The 26,536-nt window shown below is 42.3% G+C and overlaps 1 protein-coding gene across 1 annotated transcript; it reads left to right on the top strand.

Moving 5' to 3' along the window:
- The first annotated feature begins 16,556 nt into the window (after nucleotides 1-16,556).
- On the top strand, nucleotides 16,557-17,619 carry LOC109734766 (protein FAR1-RELATED SEQUENCE 5-like). The gene is made up of 3 exons (XM_020293954.1): nucleotides 16,557-16,630; nucleotides 16,723-17,105; nucleotides 17,222-17,619. Exons 1-3 carry the CDS (start codon nucleotides 16,557-16,559, stop codon nucleotides 17,617-17,619), a joined length of 855 nt encoding a protein of 284 aa, XP_020149543.1.
- The last annotated feature ends 8,917 nt before the right edge of the window (nucleotides 17,620-26,536 follow it).

Genomic DNA, 26,536 nt, shown 5'->3' with positions numbered 1-26,536 from the left:
AGGCTATGTAATCATTTGAGGTAACACTTTTAAGTAGCGGACTTCTTTTTGTGCGCCTCTACACTAACACGTCAATGCATTATGGTTAAAGTAAATAACCAATTGCATTAAATTTCTATTTACACGAGAAATACATAGGCCGAGCGTTTGATCCCTTTTTTTGTGAACGCGCCACTACACCCGTACGATTGGTCGCGCCTGAACGTCCAAGTTATCGGCGCATCATCCCGCGTTATTGTCTTTTTTTCTGGGGTGGACACACCAGTTATTAACTGCTGACGCGTGCCCCGTGTACACAGTCTCGCATGGCCTTCCCGCTGGCACGGTCCAAAATTAGTTGAAACTGGATACGAACGATCCCGCGGGCGGCAAAATCTCCCGCCTCCTTCAAAAATTTCCGCCACCTTAGTCTTTAGCATGCGAAATTTCCCTTTTGTCCTTGGTGCACGGATACCAACAGTTACAATACCGCCCTCATCTACATAATAGGTCGGGGCTGCTTTGGTAACTTCTAGTTCCCCCCACTACATGGCACCCCCATTTCCTCTCCCCCTCCCGCAAAAACGACTAACTCCACAGCACCAGAGCATCTCACATCACGCCGTCCGTACTTCATCGGCCTTTCTCCCCTCCCCTCTCGAAACCCTAGACTGCTCATCCACCGGCGTACCAGAGCCGATTCACTGCCAGCGGCGTCCACCTCGCCGGATCTGCTTCTGCGGCCGCATCTACCCCTTCCACCTCCCCTAGAAACAAGTAGACTGCTCATCCACCACTGTACCACAGCCCATTCAGTGCCGGCCTTGTCCACGGCGCCGGATCTGCTTCGTCGGTACTCTCGTCAACCGCAGTGCATCTGCAGCGGCACATTCGTACTCCCCACCGGAGACGCTTCGTCCACACCCCCCCGGAGCCGCCGCACTGACGCCCCCGTCGACGGCCTCTGATCCTCTTCACCGACACCTTCCTCAACCCTACCGGAGCCGCTTCGCCGACAACATCGTCAACCCCACCGGAGTAGCTTCGCCTATACCATTTTCAACCCTATCGGGGCCGCTTTGCCAACTCACAAGTCCACGGCCTCAGATCGGCTTCCTCGCACCCTCATCCAACCTACCGGAGCAGCTTCTGACGCCCCATCCACGGCCGCAGATCCGCATCGTCGACACCATCCTTAACCCAACCACCGGAGCAGCTTCACCTACGCCCTCATCCACGGCCACAGATCCGCTTCGCCCACACCGTAGTCCACCCTACCGGAGCCGCTCCACAAACACCCTACTCGACAGTTCTAGATCTCCTTGCCGGACCCCGACAGCCAGCGCAGCGTCATCACACCTGACGTTTCTAACCTGATTCCCACCGTTTGGCAAGATGCCAAGCACCCGCCACGGCCTAGGTACTTGTCACCGTTAATCCCGTCCAGCATCACCTGCCTGATGTACTTCAAATATACTAACAGGTCGCTTTTACCTGTTATGCAGCGGGGAAAAACTACAAGGACGATGTTTCTTCTGGATCTAACAGCTTGGCCAACCAAGATCCTGGACCGAGGCATTGCTATGATCTTGTAAGCGTGTCTCTCTCTCTTGTATTGTTCTGTGCCTGCCAGCGTGCTTTGCTAGGATTTTCGACCAGTAATCCCTTTGTGCAGACAATGATTTCTACTACTGGCTGCTAAATTAGATATGTAGATGTCATACATGATACTACCTCGTACCTCCGTTCCTAAATATAAGTATTTCTAGAGATTCCAATATAGGCTACATACCGAGCAAAATGAGTGAATCTACACTCGAAAATGCATCTATATACATCTGTATGTGGTCCATACTGGAATCTCTAAATAGACATATATTTAGGAACAGAGGCAGTACATTACACAAAATCGTAGGTGGCATGTAGGAATTCCAGTACACTACATTAGGCTCCCTTAGAGTGCCTGCTAGTCCAGCACACAGAGTCATGGCTAGTTTATGCTACGCACACAATCATTAATTGGTGGTTTAAATATGTGCAAGGGATATGCAATGTATTATCATGTAGAGATGTCTGGAATTAGCCATGCCAACTTGCAGATTGGGTTACACAATGAAAAAGTACAAGATGTATGTGGCAATTTCATGGAACGTCGCAAAAAAAAGGAGATCCATCGGTGAGCCTATACATCGGTGAGCCTCCATTGCAATCATCGTGACATGTTATTTGTATGTCAGTTCTATTGGCCAAGTTTCTTAGGGACAATTATTACGAGTTATCCTAAGAAAATAAGCACCTGTGAATATTAGCTCCATGTAATAAGCCAACCAGTTCTTTTCATTGCGTTTTCAGCTTATCTTTGGTATGATAAGTGAAAAGTCTAGATTGCATTATATTTTCATTTTGCTGGCCATATGAAAATTAATTTGACTTGCAAACATCACAAATTGAACCCAGTGCAGTAATTAATATGATAGGAAAATAGACCATCACTATTTGCTCAAAATGCAAATACAAAAATACCATCTACTTGGCACAATCTACTTTGGTCAATGTTTTCCATAGAGATCCCATTGCCTAATTTAAACGAAAAACGCATGACCCACATTTAAATGAAGAACAATTATTTATTGAAATTCGATGGTCCAAGTGGCTGGTTATTATCATATAGCAGCTCCACCTGAAAGCATCATATAGCAGCAACAGCAGCTCATAGCAACCCATCATACAGCAGTAGCAGTAGCAGTGTGCAATTCACCAGCAGCAGCTCATAGCAATTCATCATATAGCAGGAGCAGGAGCAGCTCATAGCAATTCATCATATAGCAGCAGCAGGAGCAGCTCATAGCAATTCATCATATAGCAGCAGCAGGAGCAGCTCATAGCAATTCATCATATAGCATCAGCAGGAGCAGCTCATAGTAATTCATCATACAGCAGCAGCAGGAGCAGCTTATAGCAACTCATCATATAGCAGCAGCAGCAGCTTATAGCAATTCATCATATAGCAGCAGCAGCAGCAGCTCATAGCAATTCATCATATAGCAGCAGAAGCTCATAGCAATTCATCATATAGCAGTAGCAGGAGCAGCTCATAGCAATGCATCATATAGCAGCAGCAGAAGCAGCTCATAGCAATTCATCGTATAGTGGATCAGAATGAAAATTTGGCAAAAAAATCAGAGGAGATCCTCACCTTGTTGGATGAGCTCATCCTTCAACAGCACCTCAAGGCCACGGCCTGGGAGGTGGGGAGGGGGAATAAGGTGCCTTCTGCCGCAGTGTGGCATCAGCCGTAGTTGTGTAGCGCCTACCGGAGTAGTGCGTTGGATGACCACAGTGGAGCAGCTGCTGGAGACCGTGAAAATGAGGGGCGGCACCAGAGGGAGGAGCAGCCAGGGAGATTTTCCCCTACCCGCCGGCCATGTAGCCTAGCTAGACAGAGCATCGTCGAGGACCAGGCCAGATGGGACCAGTGGCGCCGGCTTGCTGGAGGAACCCTAGTGCTGTAGGCAGGGGATCGAGGTAGAGGCAAAGGGGAGAGGAGATGCAAGCGGGCAGGTCAATGAACGCTTGCGTGTTTATTTTTACTTGAGGGTGAGGTGTGACGCGGGCGTCACCAGTTGCATTTTGAGTGTAATATAGGCAGACAACAGAGTCATTTCACTATTCCCCTTCCCTTCGATTTTAGTGAGGTTCTACCCGAAACACCCCCCTCCAAAGCGAAATTAGTTAAGCCCAAGCCCGTAACTCTAAAATGACTTCTTTACATCTTTTATGGCTTATTTTGACAATAAGCACTGAAAAGGCGGAATAGAACTCGCCCTTAACCTGCAATTTAATTGTGCGTGCAATGATGAATCACTCATGCCTGCTATAGTGTACATTTAGGCATCATCATACATGGCATAACCTAATACATGTGCATTCCATTGTAGAATCTGGAATATGCAATGTTTATGTTATTTCATACGTTGCACATGATGTTTAAATGCCCCTTAAATCTGGTCAGTCAAGTGATGGTCTTTAAGCCTCCTTCTTTGCTTCTTTTCTTGATATGTAAGATTTGCTCACACATCTGTTCAATTGCTTGTTTGCATCAGCCAGCCATACTAGGAATGTTTGCTTTGATTAATTGTTGTTCTTGTCCTAACACTCTAACAGAGCTTGTCAACGATTTAAACACTAAGGGCTACTGTAGTGGGGCCTTTTCTAACTCATAGGTGACATAAACGTTTGGCTGTACACTAAAGTAGGCTCTCCAAGAGTACCTGGAGGTCCAGTTCGAAGGTATGCCTAGTTTTCACATAGTGCACACATAGTAAATGCTCATTTCATTGTGTGCAAGTGCAAGAGATGTGGCATGTTTCATTATGTGGTGTTGTTTTGTTATAATCTCATCCTTTTGTGTTCACAGACTGGGAAGTATGCATATTTATCTTCCAAGGAGATGAGTAACTAGTTTGTGTCACCTTGCAGAGGGGGTGCAATGAAGATAAGATTGAGGATTTCCATGTACAAGATGTTAGGAAGGAGCCTTGCAAGAGAAGTAGGAGCTGCGCTGAGCCTCTTCAACCTGTTAAGGTAAGTCACTGTATCCAACTCAACAGTTCAATTCCTTGTTTGTTTCAGGCATAGTTAATTTGCTCTTTTCAATTGCTTTATTTGTCCTTAGTTAATGAGATGCCCAAAGAATGATGCCTGATGTTGGGTACTTGTATAACTATTAGTTGACATAATTAAAGGCCTTGCCATTTAATTACTCTGCCGAAGTGTGCCTGAAGCTTTGAAGTCTATTAACCAACTATTATTCAATGAGGCTCACAATCTAGTTTATACTAGGCTAATGATTGCATAGTTTTGCTTGCTGTAGTATGTTTGTATGAAATCCTCTGCTGTTCATTATGCTCCCTAAGACTTTAATTGAGCTACAGAATGGCCAACTGCTTGCTTACTTCTACGCAACATGTTGTCTAAATTTGTAACTTGTCTGTGTTTTGGATTGGGCCCCAACATCATGCTCCTTTGGTGAGCTAAGAGAGATTTCTGTATGCAGGCTGCACAGCCTACCTTTTTTATAATTTTTAAAATATCACCTGCTTATGCTTCATGACATGTAACATTATTGTTAGTCCTGTTTTGCCATGTACAAAATAGTCTGTCTTGCTCGCTTCACTGTTGTAAATATATTTTTGCCCTAGTCATGTGTACTTACAGAAACATTTCAGGATGAAGTGACATCAACACAAAGATCTGCGAGCAGTGCGGCATGGCCATTACCGAATGATTATGGATTGGAATTGGAATGTGCTGATGTTCTCGAGCATCGACTAGAGGTGCCAAGACAACGTGTACATGATTCCGAACGTACAATCAACAAGTTGAGACTGGACATGCAGGTATTAGATGCAGGAGTCAAAAAATGAAACAAGACACTGAGGTAACAACGAAGGAAATGGAGATTTTGCAGACTGAAATTTCTGCTATCTAAATCCGGCCAATCCTATTTTCTGAAGAGATTATAGTTCAAATGGTAAGTTATGTTGATGCGCGTCCATGATGTATGAGCTGTATTTGCCCAGTGTATGTAATTTGCTGTTTGTGTATGCTTTATTATCACTGGTGCCGAACCATAATGCCCAGTGGGTATAATCGGCTGTAATTTCTTTATTGTATAGTGTAGGATTATTCTACGTTTCTATGCCTTAGTCTCTTTATTGTATAGTGTATGTTTTTTAGAGGTGATAGTATAGAGTAGGACAATTCTTTGAATATGCTATATCGTTCAAACGGGGGCCAACTCGCCCAAACGTTGTAGTGACCATGGCCCTCCACAGGCCGTACGTTCCATGGGCCATCTACGGGACGGACGATCCCTGGCCTTCTGTGGCCGTCGGGTTCGTGGGCCTTCTATGGGCTGTCGGATCCGTGGGCCTTCTATCGGCTGTCGGACCCATGGGCCTTCCATGGGCCAGCGGATCCATGGGCCTTCTATTGGTCATCGGGTCAATAGGCCTTCTATGGGTCGTCGGGTCAATGGGCCTTCTACGGGCCGTCTCATCTATGGGCCTTGTACGGGCCGTATAAGGGGCCGTAAACGGGCTAGAGTGGAAATCATACGATTTATGGGCTGACCATAACGGGCCGTTAAACGGCCGTATTTGATGATGCTATGAAAATGGCCCAACAGATTAACGGGCCACAAACGGGCCGACTGTATCCACGGGCTGAATTTGGCCCACAAGCAGAAAAGGCATGTAACGGGCCGTTAGTAAACGAATGCTGGAAATGAGCCCAAGAATAAATGGGCCCTGAGAAGGCCGAAAGATAACATGGGCTGGAAACGGCCCAACGGTATAATGGGCCGTCAATGGGTATAAAGTGATACACTGTTCATCACGGGCCAGTTTTACCACGGGCCGTTAACAGGCCGAGGGTTACTAAGGGCCTCAGATGGGCCAAAAGTCATCATGAGCCATACATGGGCCGGAAGTTAAAACGGGCAATTATATTGGACGGCCCAGATGGCGCTACTGGGCCTAATTCGGATAGGCCGTAAACGGGCCCTGGGTTAGCGGTATGTAAATGGGCTATATGCGAACATGCCATTAACAGGCTTGCCGTGGGCCGGCCCGCCACCTTTTGACCAAGTCAAACGGGCCAGCCTTTTCACAGGAATGGGCCTCTGTTGGGCCGTGCCACGTGTCGGCGTATCATAGGCGCTTTGGATCCAATGAGTGGATGACATCTGTCCCAACGATGAGCCGACACGTGTTTCCTCCAGCCAATGATGATTTTACACGTGGAAAATCCCCATTGGTCGGGGTTGTTAGCGGGTTATCGGATCCAAAACTGGACCCGATAGCTTAACGGCGTTCCGTTACGGTGGATGCCACGTGTTGGTCACCCTTGACGAAAGCACTTATGTGACGCGCGATTTATCGTCATGGAAGTGGACACTTCCGTGATGATAATTTTGGTAATGTCATGGAACAATTCTACGACAGCACAGGTATGACTATCTTGATTCTGTCATAAAATTGTCATGGATGTACATGCATGACAAAAAGGTGACCTACTGTGACAAACACGTATCATCACGGAAGTGTATTTTTTTGTAGTGACTATTCCCGTGACCAATTAAACATCTACTAGCAAATATTGCATAGTAACGTAGAACAGGAAAATGTATACTAGTAGTTCTTACATCTGACACTTTTCTCTTTTCCCCTACAGCAATTTCATCAATAAATTCTGCCACATCACTAGGATGAGCTTCCTCGACGTTGCCCTCAAAAGGCAACTTGCAAGCCACACAAAAATCATAGAGTGACATCTCCTTAAACTCATCATATAAATAATAATCTACCGAAGGTGGTGATCTCCTAGCATGGAAATGAAAATTTTGCACAAAAATATTAGCGAGTAGGAGATACTGTTCGAGCTGGTCGTGGAGGAAGTCGGTGAGGCCTGCATTCTCAACCAAGTAATAAAAATCATCATAAATTCCGGCGGCTCGCAAGAACTCATCACAAGGCCATTCACATGGCCGAACCTCTGCAGTGCAAGGAAGATTATATTTGGGCTTCTTATTCTCTTTACTTTGCTTAGCCTTCGAGCTTCGGCTCAAAGAGCCTCTCAACAATCTCTTCAACATTTTCTCCCTCTGAAAAATTTCTGAAATTTTTAGTGACTCGAAATAAAAGTGAACCAAACTCAACAGGATTGATAGCAACTACTCCCACAAGTGCCTAGAGGCTATATCATGCATTAGAACTACTTTGGACCATATAAATTTGACATGCAAGCTCAAGAACAAGGTCACCTAAGCAGAACAAATTTGCAATAAATAAAGCACTAGAACAAAAACTAATTGGACCATTGGAGGAGTCACATACCGAAGAACAATCCCCCAAAGCAGTTTTGTGAATGGAGCTTTGAGAAAGGAGATCGAAAATCGCAACAAGATGAGCTAGAACACGGGTTTGAGCTATGGGAGCATTTTTTCTGGAGGAAGAAGTGTGTGGGTGCTGGAATAAGTGGAGGGGGCCACGTGGGGCCCACGAGGTAGGGGGTGTGCCCGGGGGGGTGGGCGCGCCCTGTGCCCTCATGGCCAAGTGGTGGCTCCCCCTTGTGTGTTCTCAGTGCCAGATATCCTTAAATATTCTACAAAATATCATATTTCATTTTCGGGACATTGGGAGAACTTTTATTTTCGGGGTATTTTTTATTGTAAGGATAATTCAGAAAACGGACAGAAAATAATATTTTTGCTTTATTTAATCAAAATAACAGAAAGTAAAAGGAGGGTACAAAGAGTTGTGCTTTCTAACTTCACCCATCTCGTGCTCATCAAAAGGAATCCACTAACAAGGTTGATCAAGTCTTGTTAACAAACTCTTTCTGAATCGCATGAAACCGGAGAATTTTCGAATAACACTAGGTTACCTCAACTGGGTTATGCACGTCCCCAATAATAAGAATATCATATTTCTTCTTGACAGTAGGAAGAGGGAATTCAAAACCTCCAATAGTGATCGTTGAAGATTTTCCAATAGAATTGATACTGTGGACTTGAGGTCGTTTCCTCGGAAAATGTACCGTATGCTCATTACCATTAACATGAAAAGTGACATTGCCTTTGTTGCAATCAATAACAGCCCCTGCAGTATTCAAAAAAGGGTCTACCAAGAATAATAGACATAATATCGTCCTCGGGAATATCAAGAATAACAAAGTCCGTTAAAATAGTAACATTTGCAACCACAACAGGCACATCCTCGCAAATGCCGACAGGTATAGTAGTTGATTTATCGGCCATTTGCAAAGATATTTCAGTAGGTGTCAACTTATTCAAATCAAGTCTACGATATAAAGAGAGAGGCATAACACTAACACCGGCTCCAAGATCACATAAAGCAGTTTTAACATAGTTTCTTTTAATGGAGCATGGTATAGTTGGTACTCCTGGATCTCCAAGTTTCTTTGCTATTCCACCTTTAAAAGTATAATTGGCAAGCATGGTGGAAATTTCAGCTTCCGGTATCTTTCTTTTATTTCTAATAATTTCTTTCATATACTTAGCATAAGGATTCATTTTAAGCATATCAGTCAAACGCATACGCAAAAAGATAGGTCTAATCATTTCAGCAAAGCGCTCAAAATCCTCATCATCCTTTTTCTTGGATGGTTTAGGAGGAAAAGGCATGGGTTTCTGAACCCATGGTTCTCTTTCTTTACCGTGCTTCCTAGCAACAAAGTCTCTCTTATCATAATGTTGCTTCTTTGATTGTGGGTTATCAAGATCAACAGCAGGTTCAATCTCTATATCATTGTTATTGCTAGGTTGAGCATCAACATGAACATCATCATTAATATTATCACTAGGTTCATGTTCATTACCAGATTGTGTTTCAGCATCAGAAATAGAAATATCATTGGGATTCTCATGTGTGTCAACAACAGGTTCACTAGAAGCATGCAAAGTCCTATCATTTTTCGTTTTCTTCTTCTTAGAAGGACTAGGTGCATCCACATTAGTTCTCTGAGAATCTTGCTCAATTCTCTTACGGTGGCCCTCAGGATACAAAGGTTCCTTAGTCATTTTACCCCCTCTAGTCACAACTCTAACAGCATTATCATTTTTCTTATTATTTAATTCATTGAGCAAATCATTCTGAGCTTTAAACACTTGCTCTACTTGAGTGGTAACCATAGAGGCATGTTTACTGATGAATTTAACTTCACCTTTACTCTATACATATAATCACTCAAGTGTTCAATCATATAAGCATTACGTTTCAATTGTCTAGCAACATAAGCATTGAAGTTTTCTTGTTTAACAATAAAATTATCAAACTCATCTAAGCATTGGCTAGCAGACTTATACAGAGGAATATCACCTTCATCAAATCTATAGAGAGAATTTACCTTTACTACCTGTGTCGGGTTATCAAGACCATGTATTTCTTCAATAGGTGGTAAATTCTTAACATCTTCAGCTTTAATACCCTTTTCTTTCATAGATTTCTTTCACTCTTGCATATCTTCAGGACTGAGAAATAGAATACCCCTTTTCTTCGGAGTCGGTTTAGGAGTTGGTTCAGGAAGTGTCCAATTATTATCATTACTCAACATATTATTCAATAGCAATTCAGCTTGATCAACAGTTCTTTCCCTGAAAACACAACCAGCACAACTATCCAGGTGGTCTCTGGAAGCATTGGTTACTCCATTATAAAAGATATCAAGTATTTCATTTTTCTTGAGAGGATGATCAGGCAAAGCATTAAGTAATTGGAGAAGCCTCCCACAAGCTTGTGGGAGACTCTCTTCTTCAATTTGCACAAAATTATATATTTCCCTTAAGGCACCTTGTTTCTTATGAGCGGGGAAATATTTAGCAGAGAAGTAATAAATCATATCCTGGGGACTACGCACACAACCAGGATCAAGAGAATTAAATCATGTTTTAGCATCACCCTTTAATGCGAACAGAATAACTTAAGGATATAGTAGTAACGAATTTTTTCCTCATGAGTAAATAGGGTGGCTATATCATTCAATTTAGTAAGATGTGCCACAATAGTTTCAGATTCATAGCCATAAAAAGGATCAGATTCAACCAAAGTAATTAACTCGGGATCAACAGAGAAATCATAACCCTTATCAGAAATACAGATAGGTGAAGTAGCATAAGCAGGGTCATATTTCATTCTAGCATTCAAAGATTTTTCCTTCAGCTTAGCTAACAGTTTCTAAAGATCATATCTATCTTTGCAAGCAAAAAAGTCTCTAGCAGTTTCTTCATCCATAACATAACCATTAGGCACATCAGGCAATTCATATCTAGGGGGAGAATCTTCATCATCACTTTCATCAATATTATCAGTTTCAATAATTTCATCCTCTCTAAGCCTAGCAAGTTGTTCATCAAGAAATTCTCCTAATGGCACAGTATTATCAAGCATAGAAGTAGCTTCATCATAAGTATCATGCATAGCAGAAGTGGCATCATCAATAACATGCGACATGTCAGAATCAATAGCAGGAGTAGGTTTAGGTGTCGCGAGTTTACTCAAAATAGAAGGTGAGTCAAGTGCAGAGCTAGATGGCAGTTCCTTACCTCCCCTCGCAGATGAGGGATAAATCTTGGCTTTTTCGTCTCAAGTGACTCAATGAATAGAGCTATGCTCCCCGGCAACGGCGCCAGAAAATAGTCTTGATAACCCACAAGTATAGGGGATCGCAACAGTTTTCGAGGGTAGAGTATTCAACGCAAATTTATTGATTCGACACAAGGGGAGCCAAAAAATATTCTCAAGTATTAGCAGTTGAGTTGTCAATTCAACCACACCTGGAAAACTTAATATTTGCAGCAAAGTAGTATGGAAGTAACGGTAGCGATGGCAAAAGTAATAGTAACAGTTTTGTAGTAATTGTAACAGTGGCAATAGTAAAGTAACTAAGCAAAGATCAATATGTGAAAAGCTCGTAGGCATTGGATCAGTGATGGATAATTATGTCGGATGCGATTTCTCATGCAACAGTTATAACATAGGGTGACACAGAACTAGCTCCAGTTCATCAATGTAATGTAGGCATGTATTCCGAATATAGTCATACGTGCTTATGGAAAAGAACTTGCATGACATCTTTTGTCCTACCCTCCCATGGCAGTGGAGTCCTATTGGAAACTAAGGGATATTAAGGCCTCCTTTTAATAGAGTACCGGACCAAAGCATTAACACTTAGTGAATACATGAACTCCTCAAACTACGGTCATCACCGGGAGTGGTCCCGGTTATTGTCACTCCGGGGTTGCCGGATCATAACACATAGTAGGTGACTATTGACTTGCAAGATAGGATCAAGAACTCACATATATTCATGAAAACATAATAGGTTCAGATCTGAAATCATGGCACTCGGGCCCTAGTGACAAGCATTAAGCATAGCAAAGTCATAGCAACATCAATCTCATAACATAATGGATACTAGGGATCAAACCCTAACAAAACTAACTCGATTACATGATAAATCTCATCCAACTCATCACCGCCCAGCAAGCCTACGATGGAATTACTCACGCACGGCGGTGAGCATCACGAAATTGGTGAAGGAGGAAGGTTGATGATGACGACGGCGACGGCTTCCCCTCTCCAAAGCCCGAACAGACTCCAGATCAGCTCTCCCGAGAGAGATTAGGGCTTGGCGGTGGCTCTGTATTGTAAAACGCGATGAATCCTTCTCTTTGATTTTTTCTCCCTGGACGTGAATATATAGAGTTGGAGTTGAGGTCGGTGGAGCCTCAGGGGGCCCACGAGGCAGGGGGCGCGTCCCAGGGGGTGGGCGCGCCCTCCACCCTCGTGGACAGGGTGTGGGCCCCCTGATGTTGATTCTTTCGCCAGTATTTTTTATATATTACAAAAATATTCTCCGTGAAGTTTCAAGTCATTCCAAGAACTTTTATTTCTGCACAAAAATAACACCATGGCAATTCTGCTGAAAACAGCGTCAGTCCGGGTTAGTTCCATTCAAATCATGCAAGTTAGAGTCCAAAACAAGGGCAAAAGTGTTTGGAAAAGTAGATACGATGGAGACGTATCAGCCCCTAGTACTTCTCTGCGATCCTTCACCATTTTGCTCCACTCTTTCACTATTATGCATTCCTCGGTTGTAGAAATCCTGAATGCACTCATGTGCAATGTAGGATGTCTCGGTCGTAAGCTAACTATTGACATGCGACCTTTTTTACCGATCCACTGAGGCACACCTATCATCGGGAGTCCCTGTTGAAGAACATCGTATAGTAACATTACTTAGCAATGAAGTTTAGCTTGAAAAATAATGTATGCAAAAGATGCACTGAGGACAAATAGTAAAACTCTTACCATCTTTCCTAAATAGATGTGACCGTAGTTCAATACGATCACTATTGGTCGCACGTTTTGAGTACTAAGATTTTCAAATTCAGGAAAATAATTTCTCTTGACAGCATCAAGATCCTCAAGCCATGAAACATAATGACTTATCTCCTCGTAGTTTAGTTCAGCCCTGGGATAGTGGACGGTCCTGCCTACCAAGCGCTGGACATGTTTGCTTGAATGGAAATAAGCTGTCAATAGAAATTAGTTGTCAACTATTTTTGAATAAACAATATCAAAGACATAAATATGGTTGAGAAACTCACGTAATGGTAGAACTGGTGGCGTCTGCACATCGACCCAAATGTCTCTATTACCTTCCATATCATCTTCGGGACGAATATCAAAGGTGATAAACATATTAGGCTCAAATGCATAAGCCTTGCATAGTGCTTGCCAAGTTTTGCATTCAAAATAGGTGTAGGTGTCTGCATTGTATAATTTGACGTTGAAGGTATAACCATGCTCGGTCGTCAAGTAAACTCTCTTTACCTCCATAGTTTTGTTAGGACTGAAACCTATCTTATCCAAGAGAAAAATTCTTCCCTGGCAGGGGATACACTAGTAGAATAGTGAAAAATTATAATTATAAGTTGAAGCAAATGAAGCATAAGTCATGCTTAATTACGAAAAAAGACTTGTCGTTGTGACTTACTGTATCCACTTCGAAGGTCTCATCCAGCTTGATGCTGAAGCGCCTATCATCAACTAGGAAATTTCTGTCGCACAGGCAGCACTGGTCTTCGTAGTATTCACACATAATGAAACCGTTTTCGTCATCAGACGACATTTCCTATGTTCATAGGTGAAACATTAAAAACTTATTAGTTCTATTAATTCAACTAATTCAACTAGTTCTATTAATTCAACTAGTTCAACTAATTAATTCAAGTAATTCAACTAAGCACTTACTAAAAAAATATCTAAATAAAGTAGCTCAACTAATTCAACTAATTCAACTAACTAGTTCAACTAATTCAACTAAACTAGTTCTATTAATTTTCTTACTAAAAATAAAGTAGCTAGTTCTATATAGTAAAATTTTAATTAGATGATCAAATCTCATATACCTAAATTTAATATATATCTAATTCATCTAACATTAATATATCTAATTCATCTATAACTAAAAGTATAAAAACTAACTCATCTAACATTAATATCTAGCTAATTCATCTAATTCATCTAACATTTGACATTAATATCTAACATTTATATATATATATAGGGTGGGTCTATTATGATAACACCCCTTAAGAGTCTTATTCTAATAACACCAGCCTTATTCTGCACACCCCCCGACAGATCGCCGCCGCCCCTCCCCTCCCGGCCTTCTACCGCGGCAGCGGCCTGGGAGCGCCGCCACCTCTCCCCTCCCGACCTTCTTCCGCGGCAGCGGCTTGGGAGCGCCGCCGCCCCTCCCCTCCCGACCTTATTCCGCGGCAGCGGCCTCGGAGCGCCGTCGCCCCTCCCCTCCCGGCTTTCTCCCGCGGCGGCGGCCTGGGAGCGCCACCGCCCCTCCCTTCCCGGCCTTCTTCCGCGGTGGCGGCCGGCAGCGACGCCGCCCCTCCGCTCCCGGTGTTCTTCCGCGGCAGCAGCCAAGCAGCGACGCTGCCCATCGCCTCTCGGCCTTCTTCCGCGGCAGCAACCGAGCAACACCTCCCCCACCAGCATATCGGCCTTCTTCCACGGCAGCAGCTCGGTATTGCCGCCACCAAACTCCTCCGGGCCTGCAATTAGCTATACTTCATCAGATGTGGTTGGTGCTGCCTCGACGTCAAACCAATTCGAGCAAGGAGGACTGTGTGCAAGGTTCCTTCATCCACGTCAGCTCCTTGGAATAAGTCTGCAACGACCTTCAGAGCAAATCCTCCGTCTCCGTTCACTTTGAGCAACGTGCAGACCGCTCATGAACTTCTGAATGGCAAGTGGACTGCACGGGCGAACGCGAAAGTTGTGCAGATGGACGAGAAGGGAACTTCCTCCTGCAAATGCAAGAAATCACTGCAACACGAGGTAAGGGGTACACTTCCTCAACCATATCAGTTTAGTTATTCTAGACAAAGTAGTACAAGCAGTCCAGTACGCCTACAAAAACGATGCAGTGCGGTTGCTTCGGTTCGTTGTGGGGGGAAATGCAGTGAACTTGCTCGGTTATGTAGTATGCTTGTGTAGGTTCATTACGGACAACGATGCAGTGCCGTTACTTCAGTTCACTTTGCGGGGTGATGCCGTCAGCGTGCATTAGTTTGCAGTACCATTTGAAACACATTGCAGTTCGCATGATTCAGTTCATTTTGCCTGACAATGCAGCTCGGTCATTTTGTGCGCAGGAAATGACGTTCAGCAGATACAAAATGCCGCGCATAATTGACAACCCAGGGAACAACAACTTTCAGAAGAGTAAAGCTTCTTCTGAAAGAGATACTGGCTGGGTTACCCCTGAGAATCCTCGAGGATTCTTCACGACAACAAACATGGTGCAGTACTCTCCGGAAGAGGATTTTTTTTCGAGGGAGAAGAGGCAGTCGAGGATGACGACGATGTCACCTTCATCTGGGAGGGCACTCACCGACAGGAGTATAAGCACGAGTTCACTATGTTTGGACAGCATGTCCGAACAGACAATGATGATGCAGTTGAACACGATGTTGCAGCAGATGATGAATATGATTATGACTATGATGAACTGCCACCGCTCTAAAAGTTTCAAACCAATCCACTTAGACATCGTCACAACACTGGATTACCACCACGTCCACCTGCTGCACCCCAAAACAGAGCTCAGCGTCCACCTGCTGCACCGAAAAACAGAGCTCCAAGCAGACCTGCTACATCAACTTCGACACGGCGACCACCAACGGTCCCTCGGTCAAATGTCAACAGCAGGTACAAATCCTCCTCACTATTGCCGCCGCGAGATCCTCAACTACACAGATCTGCTATAACGCCGCCATGTCCAATACAACCCGGCGAGCTGCAAACACCATCTAGTGAACGACTCTACACACATGTAAGTTTGTGTTCTGAAAAAAAAATAGTTGTAGTCCATTCAGATAACATTGCGGTGCACACTGATATTTCTTGTGAGGTTTGGCCTAGCATCTAATACATTGGATTCTTCTGAAAACTTAGGAACATTGCAATGCTTTATTAAACTCGTATGCACTCCTCGTATTTAAAAAACAGAACAGAACAAATTATCTCATAGGACATTGCACTTAATGGAGGATAAAAACATGCCGCTGAACCTCATACATGCCGCTGGAATGAAGTTCACCACGTACGACAAGGCATGGGACTTTTACAACAATTATGCAAGATGTGTAGGGTTTGGCATACGCAAGAGGGCAAAACACAGGACAAATGCCTACATTGTCTGCTCAAGAGAAGGGACGCACAAGCAGACTGTGTCAGATTATCACCGGAAACGTCAAAAGACATCAAAAAAGGATTGACTACAAGGCAAAGATTAGAGTCAAAAAGAGGAAGGATGGAAAATTTGTGATAGAAATGGTTAAACTCAACCACAATCACAAGATGCTGGAAAGCACTGGGATGCTTTTGCACATGCGATCGCACAAAAAAGACGATCCGTTGATAGACCAGTTAGTGAAAGACATGCAACTAGACAACCACGCACACGCTCAGATGATGTCAACGCTGTCGCATATGTCCGGTGGTCTCCAGTACATGGGACATACTAGCCGCGACTGGGTAAACAAGTAAGCACATCACAAAGCATATCGCTTGAGCATCCTGTCAGTAATTATTTCCTGTTTGATGAGATGAGTTTGCATTGCGTTTCAAAATGCAGGAAACAAAAGTTTGCCAGAGAAGAGTCCCCAGATGACGTCAAGAAACTTCTGGGTTTCTTCGAGAATATGCAAAAGATAAACCCAGAGTTTTTCTATGATTATGATGTTGATGCAGATAACCGTGTAAGAAACGTCTTTTGGGCAAACGCAAGTTGCAAAGGATCGTATGAAGATTTTGGAGACTGCGTTACATTTGACACGACGTATAAAACTAACAAATTCCACATGCCGCTGGGAGTCTTCGTGGGAGTGAACCATCATCTACAGAGCACCATATTTGCCGTTGCACTCGTGCGAGATGAAACAATACCGTCGTTCGAGTGGGTTTTCAAAACATTTCTGAGGTGTATGAACAACAAGCCGCCAATCTGCATGCTCACAGGTACCAAAAAACACCTGCATACTTATGTTTGTTTGCTGCACTCACATTTCTTCCATCTATCTTACACACACACACACAAACAACTTAAATAAAAAACACTATTTGTGCCTTCTCAGACCAGTGTTCTTCGATGAAGGCAGCATTAAAAACTATCCTCCCACATACTCTGCATACGTTGTGTCGGTGGCATATCATGAAGAAGTACAAAGACCACCTCGCCTTGCTGTATAAGGCGCACGAGAAACTCAAGGATGACCTCAATGCGGTGCTGAACCACCCACTAATGCTGTCAGAATTTGATCGAGCATGGAAGGACCTCATTCAGAGATACAACTTGCAAGAGGATGAAGTGATGAATTCGCTGTGGGATGACAAGCACGAGTGGATCTCGGCTTACTACAAGGAAATTTTCTGTGCTCGGATGACTTCCACACAGAGAAGCGAGAGCATGAACCACATACTGAAGATAAACTTTGTCAAAGAGAAGCATGATCTCCATTTGTTTGCTCAGTAGGTGGACAAGTGCATTCAGACCAGGAAGGCCGTCGAGCACACAGAGACAGTAGCAAATGAGGTAAACAAAATGTCAATCAAAAACTGTTGAAAATATAACTACAAAGACAAATAATTTTTTCATTTCTGTGGTTCGTAACAGTGCATTTCTGATCATGCAGACAGAGGTAAAGACAACAACCCAGTTTGGGTTCGAAGTTCAGCTATCAAAAGTGTATACAAGGGCAGTGTTTGCAGATTTCAAAGAAACACTCTACCGTAGCATTGCATTCAGTGCAGACGGTGCCCTAAGAACCTGACAAAGTATCTCGTACACCACTACAACAGATCGGATGCATTTGACTGGGCAAGGCATAATTTCCAAGTGGTCGCCGATGAATAGAAATGTGTCTACGAATGTGAGTGCAAACTCTGGACACACACAGGTGAGACTCCTATCACAAAAAATTCTAGTTTCTGATAGTCATGCACGAAAGCTCACTTACTGAACTTTAAAAGTCCACATGCATGACTAATTCACAAAACCAAATGAAGTTCACTTCTTTAAAATGAACAAATAACGAAAAAAATATGTGTTTATTAATTTCATGCAGTTCACTTACAAAACAAAGAAATCATGTGTTGCCTGCAGGGCTCTTTTGCGTCCATGTGTTATGCATGCTTTCTCATTTGAGAGTACTCAAGATTCCTGAGGTGTACATCATGAAAAGATACACCCGTAACACAAGATCAAATGCAACATTTGACAGAAGAGACTATGAACAAACAGCAGCAGATGGAACCTCGCTTTTTTGCCATAGAAAATTGCTGATAGAAACAGCAATGGACCTTGCAAACAGAGCGACAAGGTCCGACGGTGGGTGCCACAGAGCGTTGTCTGGTATGAGGGCACTGATCGAGGAAGTTGATGTGCTCAACAAAGAAGAAGAAGAAGCAGCAAAACAAAAGCAAGCAGAGAAATCCCAACATGACAATAATGCCGAGCAAGTAGAAAATACCGAACACAGCGGAACTGGTGCTATCAAAAAAGAAACAATTCTTCCACCTCCTGTTTCAAACACAAGAGGAAGGAAGAAAGGGGGTGACGCAACCCAGAAAAAGGTTGCATGCAAGGAGAAAAATGATGACAAAAACAGTAAGCCACAGCCTGAGCTGGACAGTGATGGTCACCCACTGGGAATAAGAAAGTGCAAGACATGTAATGAAATCAGCGGCCACAATTCCAGGACATGTACGAAAAGACATGAACAAGAAAACCGAGGACACTACGATGCACAACTAAACAGAAATTCCACTCACAACACTAAGAAATGGACGAAACCGAGACGCTGTAGCATCTGCAAAAAGAGGAAGAGACACAATTCAAGAATCTGCCCCAAAAGAACAAGATCAGAAAATGAGGAAGACGAAGAAGATGAAATCAAAGAAGAAGATGGTGACACAACTGAAGAAGAAATGGCTTATGAAGAACCAGATGAAGAAGAGGAGGAAGAAGAGAGTGAAGAGGACGAAGAACATGAAGAAACTGAAGAAGTAGTGGCTTATGAAGAAACAGATGAGGAAGATGAGGAAGAGGAAGAAGAGGAGGAAGAAGAGAGTGAAGAGGACGAAGAACATGAAGAAACACTGCCAACAAGACCACTACAAGGGAATGCTGATGTACACTGCCAACGACACCACTTCCAAAAAACAAGGTAGGAGCACGAAAGGATGCAGTTCACAGCGCTGGAAAACGAAAGCCACCATCAACCAGCACGCGGGGACCAAAAAAGGATGCAGTTCACGGCACTCAAAAACAAAATCGACCATCAACCAGCACGCGGGGAGCAAAGTAGGATGTAGTTCACAGCACTCAAAAACAAAAGCCACAATCAACCAGCACGCAGCGAGCAAAGCAGGATGCAGATCACAGCACAGGAAAACAAAAGCAGCCATCATCAGCACGCAGGGAGCAAAGAAGGATGCAGTTCACAGCGCTAAAAAACAAAAGCCGCCATCAACCAGCACGTGAGGGACTACAAACACAACGGTGCAGAGACAAGAACCAGCAACACCGCCACGGAAAACAAAAGAAAGTGCGACATTAGACACGCTCCAGTCACCGCGGAGAAGCAGCGGGTTAATGACCAAATAGATGAACTTCAATAAATTAATCATATGCATAGCAGTTTGCTTATCTGTATGACTTATGTATCAGTTTAAATTTTTTGTAAACACAAATTTCCCGCTGACTATTTATACGTCCATTTTGCATCATGCTTTTATATCGATATTTATTGCATTATGGGCTGTTATTACACGTTATGTCATTATACTTATGCCTATTCTCTCTTATTTTACAAGGTTTACATGAAGAGGGAGAATGCCGGCAGCTGGAATTCTGGGATGGAAAAGGGGCAAATATTAGAGACCTATTCTGCACAGCTCCAAAAGTCATGAAACTTCATGGAAGTCATTTTTGGAATTAATAAAAAATACTGAGCGAAGAAAGTACCAAAGGGGGCCCACACCCTGGCCACGAGGGTGGGGCATGCCCTACCCCCCTGGGCGCGCCCCTGCCTCGTGGGCCCCCTGTCAGGCCTCCGGTGCCCATCTTTTGCTATATGAAGTCTTTCGTCCGAGAAAAAATCATAAGCAAGCTTTCGGGAAGAAACTCCGCCGCCATGAGGCGGAACCTTGGCGGAACCAATCTAGGGCTCCGGCAGAGTTGTTCTGCCGGGGAAACTTCCCTCCAGGAGGGGGAAATCATCGCCATCGTCATCACCAACGATCCTCTCATCGGAGGGGGTCAATCTCCATCCACATCTTCACCAGCACCATCTCCTCTCAAACCCTAGTTCACCTCTTGTATCCAATCTTTGTCCCAAAGCCTCAGACTGGTACATGTGGGTTGCTAGTAGTGATGATTACTCCTTGTAGTCAATGCTAGTGGGTTTATTTGGCGGAAGATCATATGTTCAGATCCATTATGCATATTAATACCCCTCTGATTATGAACATGAATATGATTTGTGAGTAGTTACGTTTGTTCCTGAGGACATGGGAGAAGTCTTGCTATAAGTAGTCATGTGAATTTGGTATTCGTTTGTTATTTTGATGATATGTATGTTGTCTTTCCTCTAGTGGTGTCATGTGAACATTGACTACATGACACTCCACCATTATTTGGGCTTAGAGGAAGGCATTGGGAAGCAATAAGTAGATGATGGGTTGCTAGAGTGACAGAAGTTTAAACCCTAGTTTATGAGTTGCTTCGTAAGGGGCTGATTTGGATCCATATGTTTCATGCTATGGTTAGGTTTACCTTAATACTTTTTTGTAGTTGTGGATGCTTGCAATAGGGGTTAATCATAAGTGGGATACTTGTCCAAGAAAGGGCAGCGCCCAAGCACCGGTGCACCCACATACCAAATTATCAAAGTAACGAACGCGAATCATATGAGCGTGATGAAAACTAGCTTGACGATAATTCCCATGTGTCCCCGGGAGTGCTTTCTCTAAATAAGAGTTTGTCCAGGCTTGTCCTTTGCTACAAAAAGGATTGGGCCATCTTGCTACACTTTATTTACACTTGTTACTTGTTACTCGTTACAAATTACCTTATCACAAAACTATTTGTTACCGATAATTTCAGTGCTTGCAGAGAATACCTTGCTGAAAACCGCTTACCATTTCCTTCTGCTCCTCGTTGGGTTCGACACTCTTACTTATCGAAAGTAGTACGATAGATCCCATATACTTGTGGGTCATCAAGACTCTTTTCTGGCGCCGTTGCCGGGGAGTGAAGCGCCTTTGGTAGGTGGAATTTGGTAAGCAAAAATTTATATAGTGTGCTGAAATTTACTGTCACTTGTTACTATGGAACATAATCCTTTGAGGGGCTTGTTCGGGGTATCTTCACCCCGACCAGTAGAGAAAAGAGTTGCTCCTCAACCTACTGAACCTACTGAAAATGTTTACTTTGAAATTCCTTCGGGTATGATAGAGAAACTGCTAGCTAATCCTTGTGCAGGAGATGGAACATTGCATCCAGATTTTCACCTAATCTATGTGGATGAAGTTTGTGGATTATTTAAGCTTGCAGGCATGCCCGATGATGTTATCAAGAAGAAATTCTTCCCTTTATCTTTGAAGGGAGAGGCATTGACATGGTATAGGCTATGTGATGATATGGGATCATGGAACTACAAACGATTGAAATTAGAATTTCATCAGAAGTTCTATCATATGCATCTTGTTCATCGTGATCGTAATTATATATATATAATTTTTGGCCTCGCGAAGGAGAAAGAATTGCTCAAGCTTGGGGGAGGCTTAAGTCAATGTTATATTCATGCCCGACTCATGAGCTCTCAAGAGAAATGATTATTCAAACATTTTATGCTCGCCTTTCTCTCAATAATCGCTCCATGCTCGATACTTCTTGTACTGGCTCTTTTATGATGAAGACTATTGAATTCAAATGAGATTTATTGGAAAGAATTAAACACAACTCTGAAGATTGGGATCTCGGCAAAGGTAAGGAGTTAGGTATAACACCTAAGTTTGATTGTGTTAAATCTTTTATGGATACCGATGTTTTCCGTGAATTTAGCACTAAATATGGACTTGACTCTGAGATAGTAGCTTCTTTCTGTGAATCCTTTGGTGCTCATGTTGACCTCCCTAAGGAGAAGTGGTTTAAATATAATCCTCCCATTGAAGTAAAAGTAGTTGCACCTATTAAAGTTGAAGAAAAGACTATCACCTACAATGATCCTATTGTTCCTACTGCTTATGTTGAGAAACCACCTTTCCCTGTTAGAATAAAGGATCATGCTAAAGCTTCAACTGTAGTCAACAAAAGTAATATCAGGACACACAAACCCCCTGAGCAAGTTAAAGTTGAACCTAAAATTGCTATGGTTAAAGATCTCTTGGCCGATAATATTGATGCGCATGTTATTTATTTCTGTGAGGAAACTGCTAGAATTGCTAGACCTGATGCTAAAAATAAACATAGACCGGTTGTAAGCATGCCTGTTATTTCTGTTAAAATAGGAGATCATTGTTATCATGGCTTATGTGATCTGAGTGCTAGTGCTAGTGCAATACCTCATTATTTATACAAAGAAATTATACATGATATTGCACCTGCTGAGATAGAAGAAATTGATGTTACAATTAAGCTTGCAAATAGAGATATTATTTCACCTATTGGTATTGTTAGAGATGTTGAAGTCTTGTGTGGGAAGGTTAAACATCCTGCTGATTTTCTTGTTCTTGGTTCCCCACAAGATAGCTTTTGTCCCATTATATTTGGTAGACCCTTCTTGAACAATGTTAATGCTAGGATAGACTGCGAAAAGGATGTCGTTACTATTGGTTTGGGTTATATGTCTCATGAGTTTAATTTTGCTAAATTTAGTAGACAACCCCGTGATGAGGAATTGCCTAGTAAAGATGAAATTATTGGTCTTGCTTCTATTGTTGTGTCTCCTAATGATCCTTTGGAACAATATTTGCTCGACCATGAAAATGATATGTTTATGAATGAAAGAAGGGAAACAGATGAAGTATTCTTTAAACAGGGACCTGTTCTGACACACAACTTGCCTGTTGAAATCCTAGGGGATCCTCCTCTACCCAAGGGTGATCCCGTGTTTGAGTTTAAACCATTACCTGATACTCTTAAATATGCTTATCTTGATGAAAAGAAGATATATCCTGTTATTATTAGTGCTAACCTTTCAGAGCATGAAGAAGAGAAATTATTGAAAAATCTGAAGAAGCACCGTGCTACTATTGGATATACTCTTGATGATCTTAAGGGCATTAGTCCCACTCTATGTCAACACAAAATAAATTTGGAGAAAGACGCAAACCAGTTATTGATCACCAACGACGGCAAAATCCTAAGATGAAAGAAGTGGTAAGAAAGGAAATATTAAAGCTCCTTGAAGCAGGTATAATTTATCTCGTTGCTGATAGTCAATGGGTAAGCCATGTCCATTGTGTCCCTAAGAAGGGAGGTATTACTGTCGTTCCTAATGATAAAGATGAATTGATTCCGCAAAGAATTATTACAGGTTATAGGATGGTGATTGATTTCCGCAAATTAAATAAAGCTACTAAAGAAGATCATTACCCTTTGCCATTCATTGATCAAATGCTAGAAATATTATCCAAACATACACATTTTTGCTTCCTAGATGGTTACTCCGGTTTCTCTCAAATACCTATGTCAGCTGATGATCAAGAAAAGACCACTTTTACTTGCCCTTTCGGTACCTTTGCTTATAGACGTATGCCTTTTGGTTTATGTAATGCACCTGCTACCTTTCAAAGATGCATGATGGCTATATTCTCTGACTTTTGTGAAAAGATTTGTGAGGTTTTCATGGATGATTTCTCTGTTTATGGATCCTCTTTTGATGATTGCTTGAGCAACCTTGATCGAGTTTTGCAGAGATGTGAAGAAACTAATCTTGTCTTGAATTGGGAGAAATGCCACTTTATGGTTAATGAAGGTATTGTCTTGGGGCATAAAATTTCTGAAAGAGGTATTGAAGTTGATAAAGCTAAAGTTGATGCTATTGAAAAGATGTCGTGCCCCAAGGACATCAAAGGTATAAGAAGTTTCCTTGGTCATGCCGGTTTTTTTAGGAGGTTCATTAAGGACTTCTCAAAAATTTCTCTGCCTCTGACTAATCTATTAAAAAAAGATATTCCTTTTGGCTTTCATGATGATTGTGTAGAGGCATTTGAAATACTTAAGAAAGCTTTGATTTCCGCACCTATTGTTCAGCCACCTGATTGGAATTTACCTTTGGAAATTATGTGTGATGCGAGTGATTATGCTGTAGGTGCTGTTCTAGGGCAAAGAGTTGATAAGAAATTAAATGTTATTCAATATGCTAGTAAAACTCTAGATAGTGCCCAGAGAAATTATGCTACCACTGAGAAAGAATTCTTAGCAGTTGTATTTGCTTGTGATAAGTTCAGACCTTATATTGTTGATTCTAAGGTAACTATATTAAATATCTTATGGAAAATAAAGATGCTAAACCTAGACTTATTAGATGGGTTCTCTTGCTACAAGAATTTGATTTGCATATTATTGATAGAAAGGGAGCTGAGAACCCCGTTGCAGACAATTTGTCTAGGTTAGAGAATGTTCTTGATGACCCACTACCTATAGATGATAGCTTTCCTGATGAACAATTAGCTGTCATAAATGCTTCTCGTACCGCTCCATGGTATGCTGATTATGCTAATTACATTGTTGATAAATTTATACCACCTAGTTTCACATACCAGCAAAAGAAAAAGTTTTTCTATGATTTAAGACATTACTTCTGGGATGACCCACATCTTTATAAAGAAGGAGTAGATGGTGTTATTAGGCGTTGTATACCTGAGCATGAACAGGAACAGATCCTATGCAAGTGTCACTCTAAGGCTTATGGAGGACACCACGCTGGAGATAGAAATGCACATAAGGTATTGCAATCCGGTTTTTATTGCCCTACTCTCTTCAATGATGCCCATATGTTTGTCTTATCTTGTGATGAATGTCAAAGAATTGGTAATATTAGTAGACGTCAAGAAATGCCTATGAATTATTCACTCGTTATTGAACCATTTGATGTTTGGGGCTTTGATTACATGGGATCGTTCCCTTCCTCTAATTGGTATACACATATTTTAGTTGCTGTTGATTACGTTACGAAGTGGGTAGAAGCTATTCCAACTAGTAGTGCTGATCATAACACCTCTATTAAGATGCTTAAAGAAATTATTTTTCCGAGGTTTGGAGTCCCTAGATATTTAATGACCGATGGTGGTTCACATTATATTCATGGTGCCTTTCGTAAAATGCTTGCTAAGTATGATGTTAATCATAGAACTGCATCTCCATATCACCCACAGTCTAGTGGTCAAGTAGAATTGAGCAATAGAGAGCTTGAATTAATTTTGGAAAAGATTGTTAATAGATCTAGAAAGAATTGGTCCAAGAAACTTGATGATGCATTATGAGCCTATAGAACTGCATATAAAAATCCTATGGGTATGTCTCCGTATAAAATGGTTTATGGAAAAGCATGTCACTTACCTCTCGAGCTAGAACATAAGGCATATTGGGCCATTAAAGAGCTCAATTATGATTTCAAACTTGCCGGTGAGAAGAGGTTATTTGACATTAGCTCACTTGATGAATGGAGAGCCCAGGCCTATGAGAATGCCAAACTGTTTAAAGAAAAGTTTAAAATATGGCATGACAAAAGGATACAAAAGCGTGAGTATAATATATGTGATTATGTGTTGCTATTCAACTCTCGTTTAAGATTTTTTGCAGGAAAACTTCTCTCTAAATGGGAAGGTCCTTACGTTATCGAGGAGGTCTATCATTTCGGTGCCATAAAAATCAACAACTTCGAAGGCACAAATCCGAAGGTGGTGAACGGTCAAAGAATCAAACATCATATCTCAGGTAATCCTATAAATGTTGAAACTAATGTTATTGAAACCGTAACCCCAGAGGAATACATGAGGGACACTTTCCAGAACGTCTCAGACTCCGAAAAGGAATAGGTATGTGGTACGGTAAGTAAACCGACTCCAAAACAGTTCTAATGGCAATTTTTATCCGTTTTGGAATATTTAAGAAAATAGGAAAATAAGAAGTAGTCCGGGAAGGACACGAGGAGTCCACGAGGGTGGAGGGCGCGCCCCCTGCCTCGTGGGCACCTCATGCGCTCTCCGGACTATGTTTTCTTGCACGATACTTGTTTTGGTCGATAAAAATTCATTATATAATCTCCCGAAGGTTTTGACCACCGTATCATGCAATTATCCTATGTTCTTGTTTCGAGCTGTTTTTCTGACAGATCTAGATCACCATGACGTCTCCAAGTGCCCCCAAGGACAAGTTCTTC

This window comes from Aegilops tauschii, chromosome 6, assembly GCF_002575655.3.
Source record: "Aegilops tauschii subsp. strangulata cultivar AL8/78 chromosome 6, Aet v6.0, whole genome shotgun sequence".
In the NCBI taxonomy this organism is placed as follows: domain Eukaryota; kingdom Viridiplantae; phylum Streptophyta; class Magnoliopsida; order Poales; family Poaceae; genus Aegilops; species Aegilops tauschii.
Note: the sequence above shows the minus strand (reverse complement) of the source record. Positions and strands in the feature narration are given on the sequence as shown.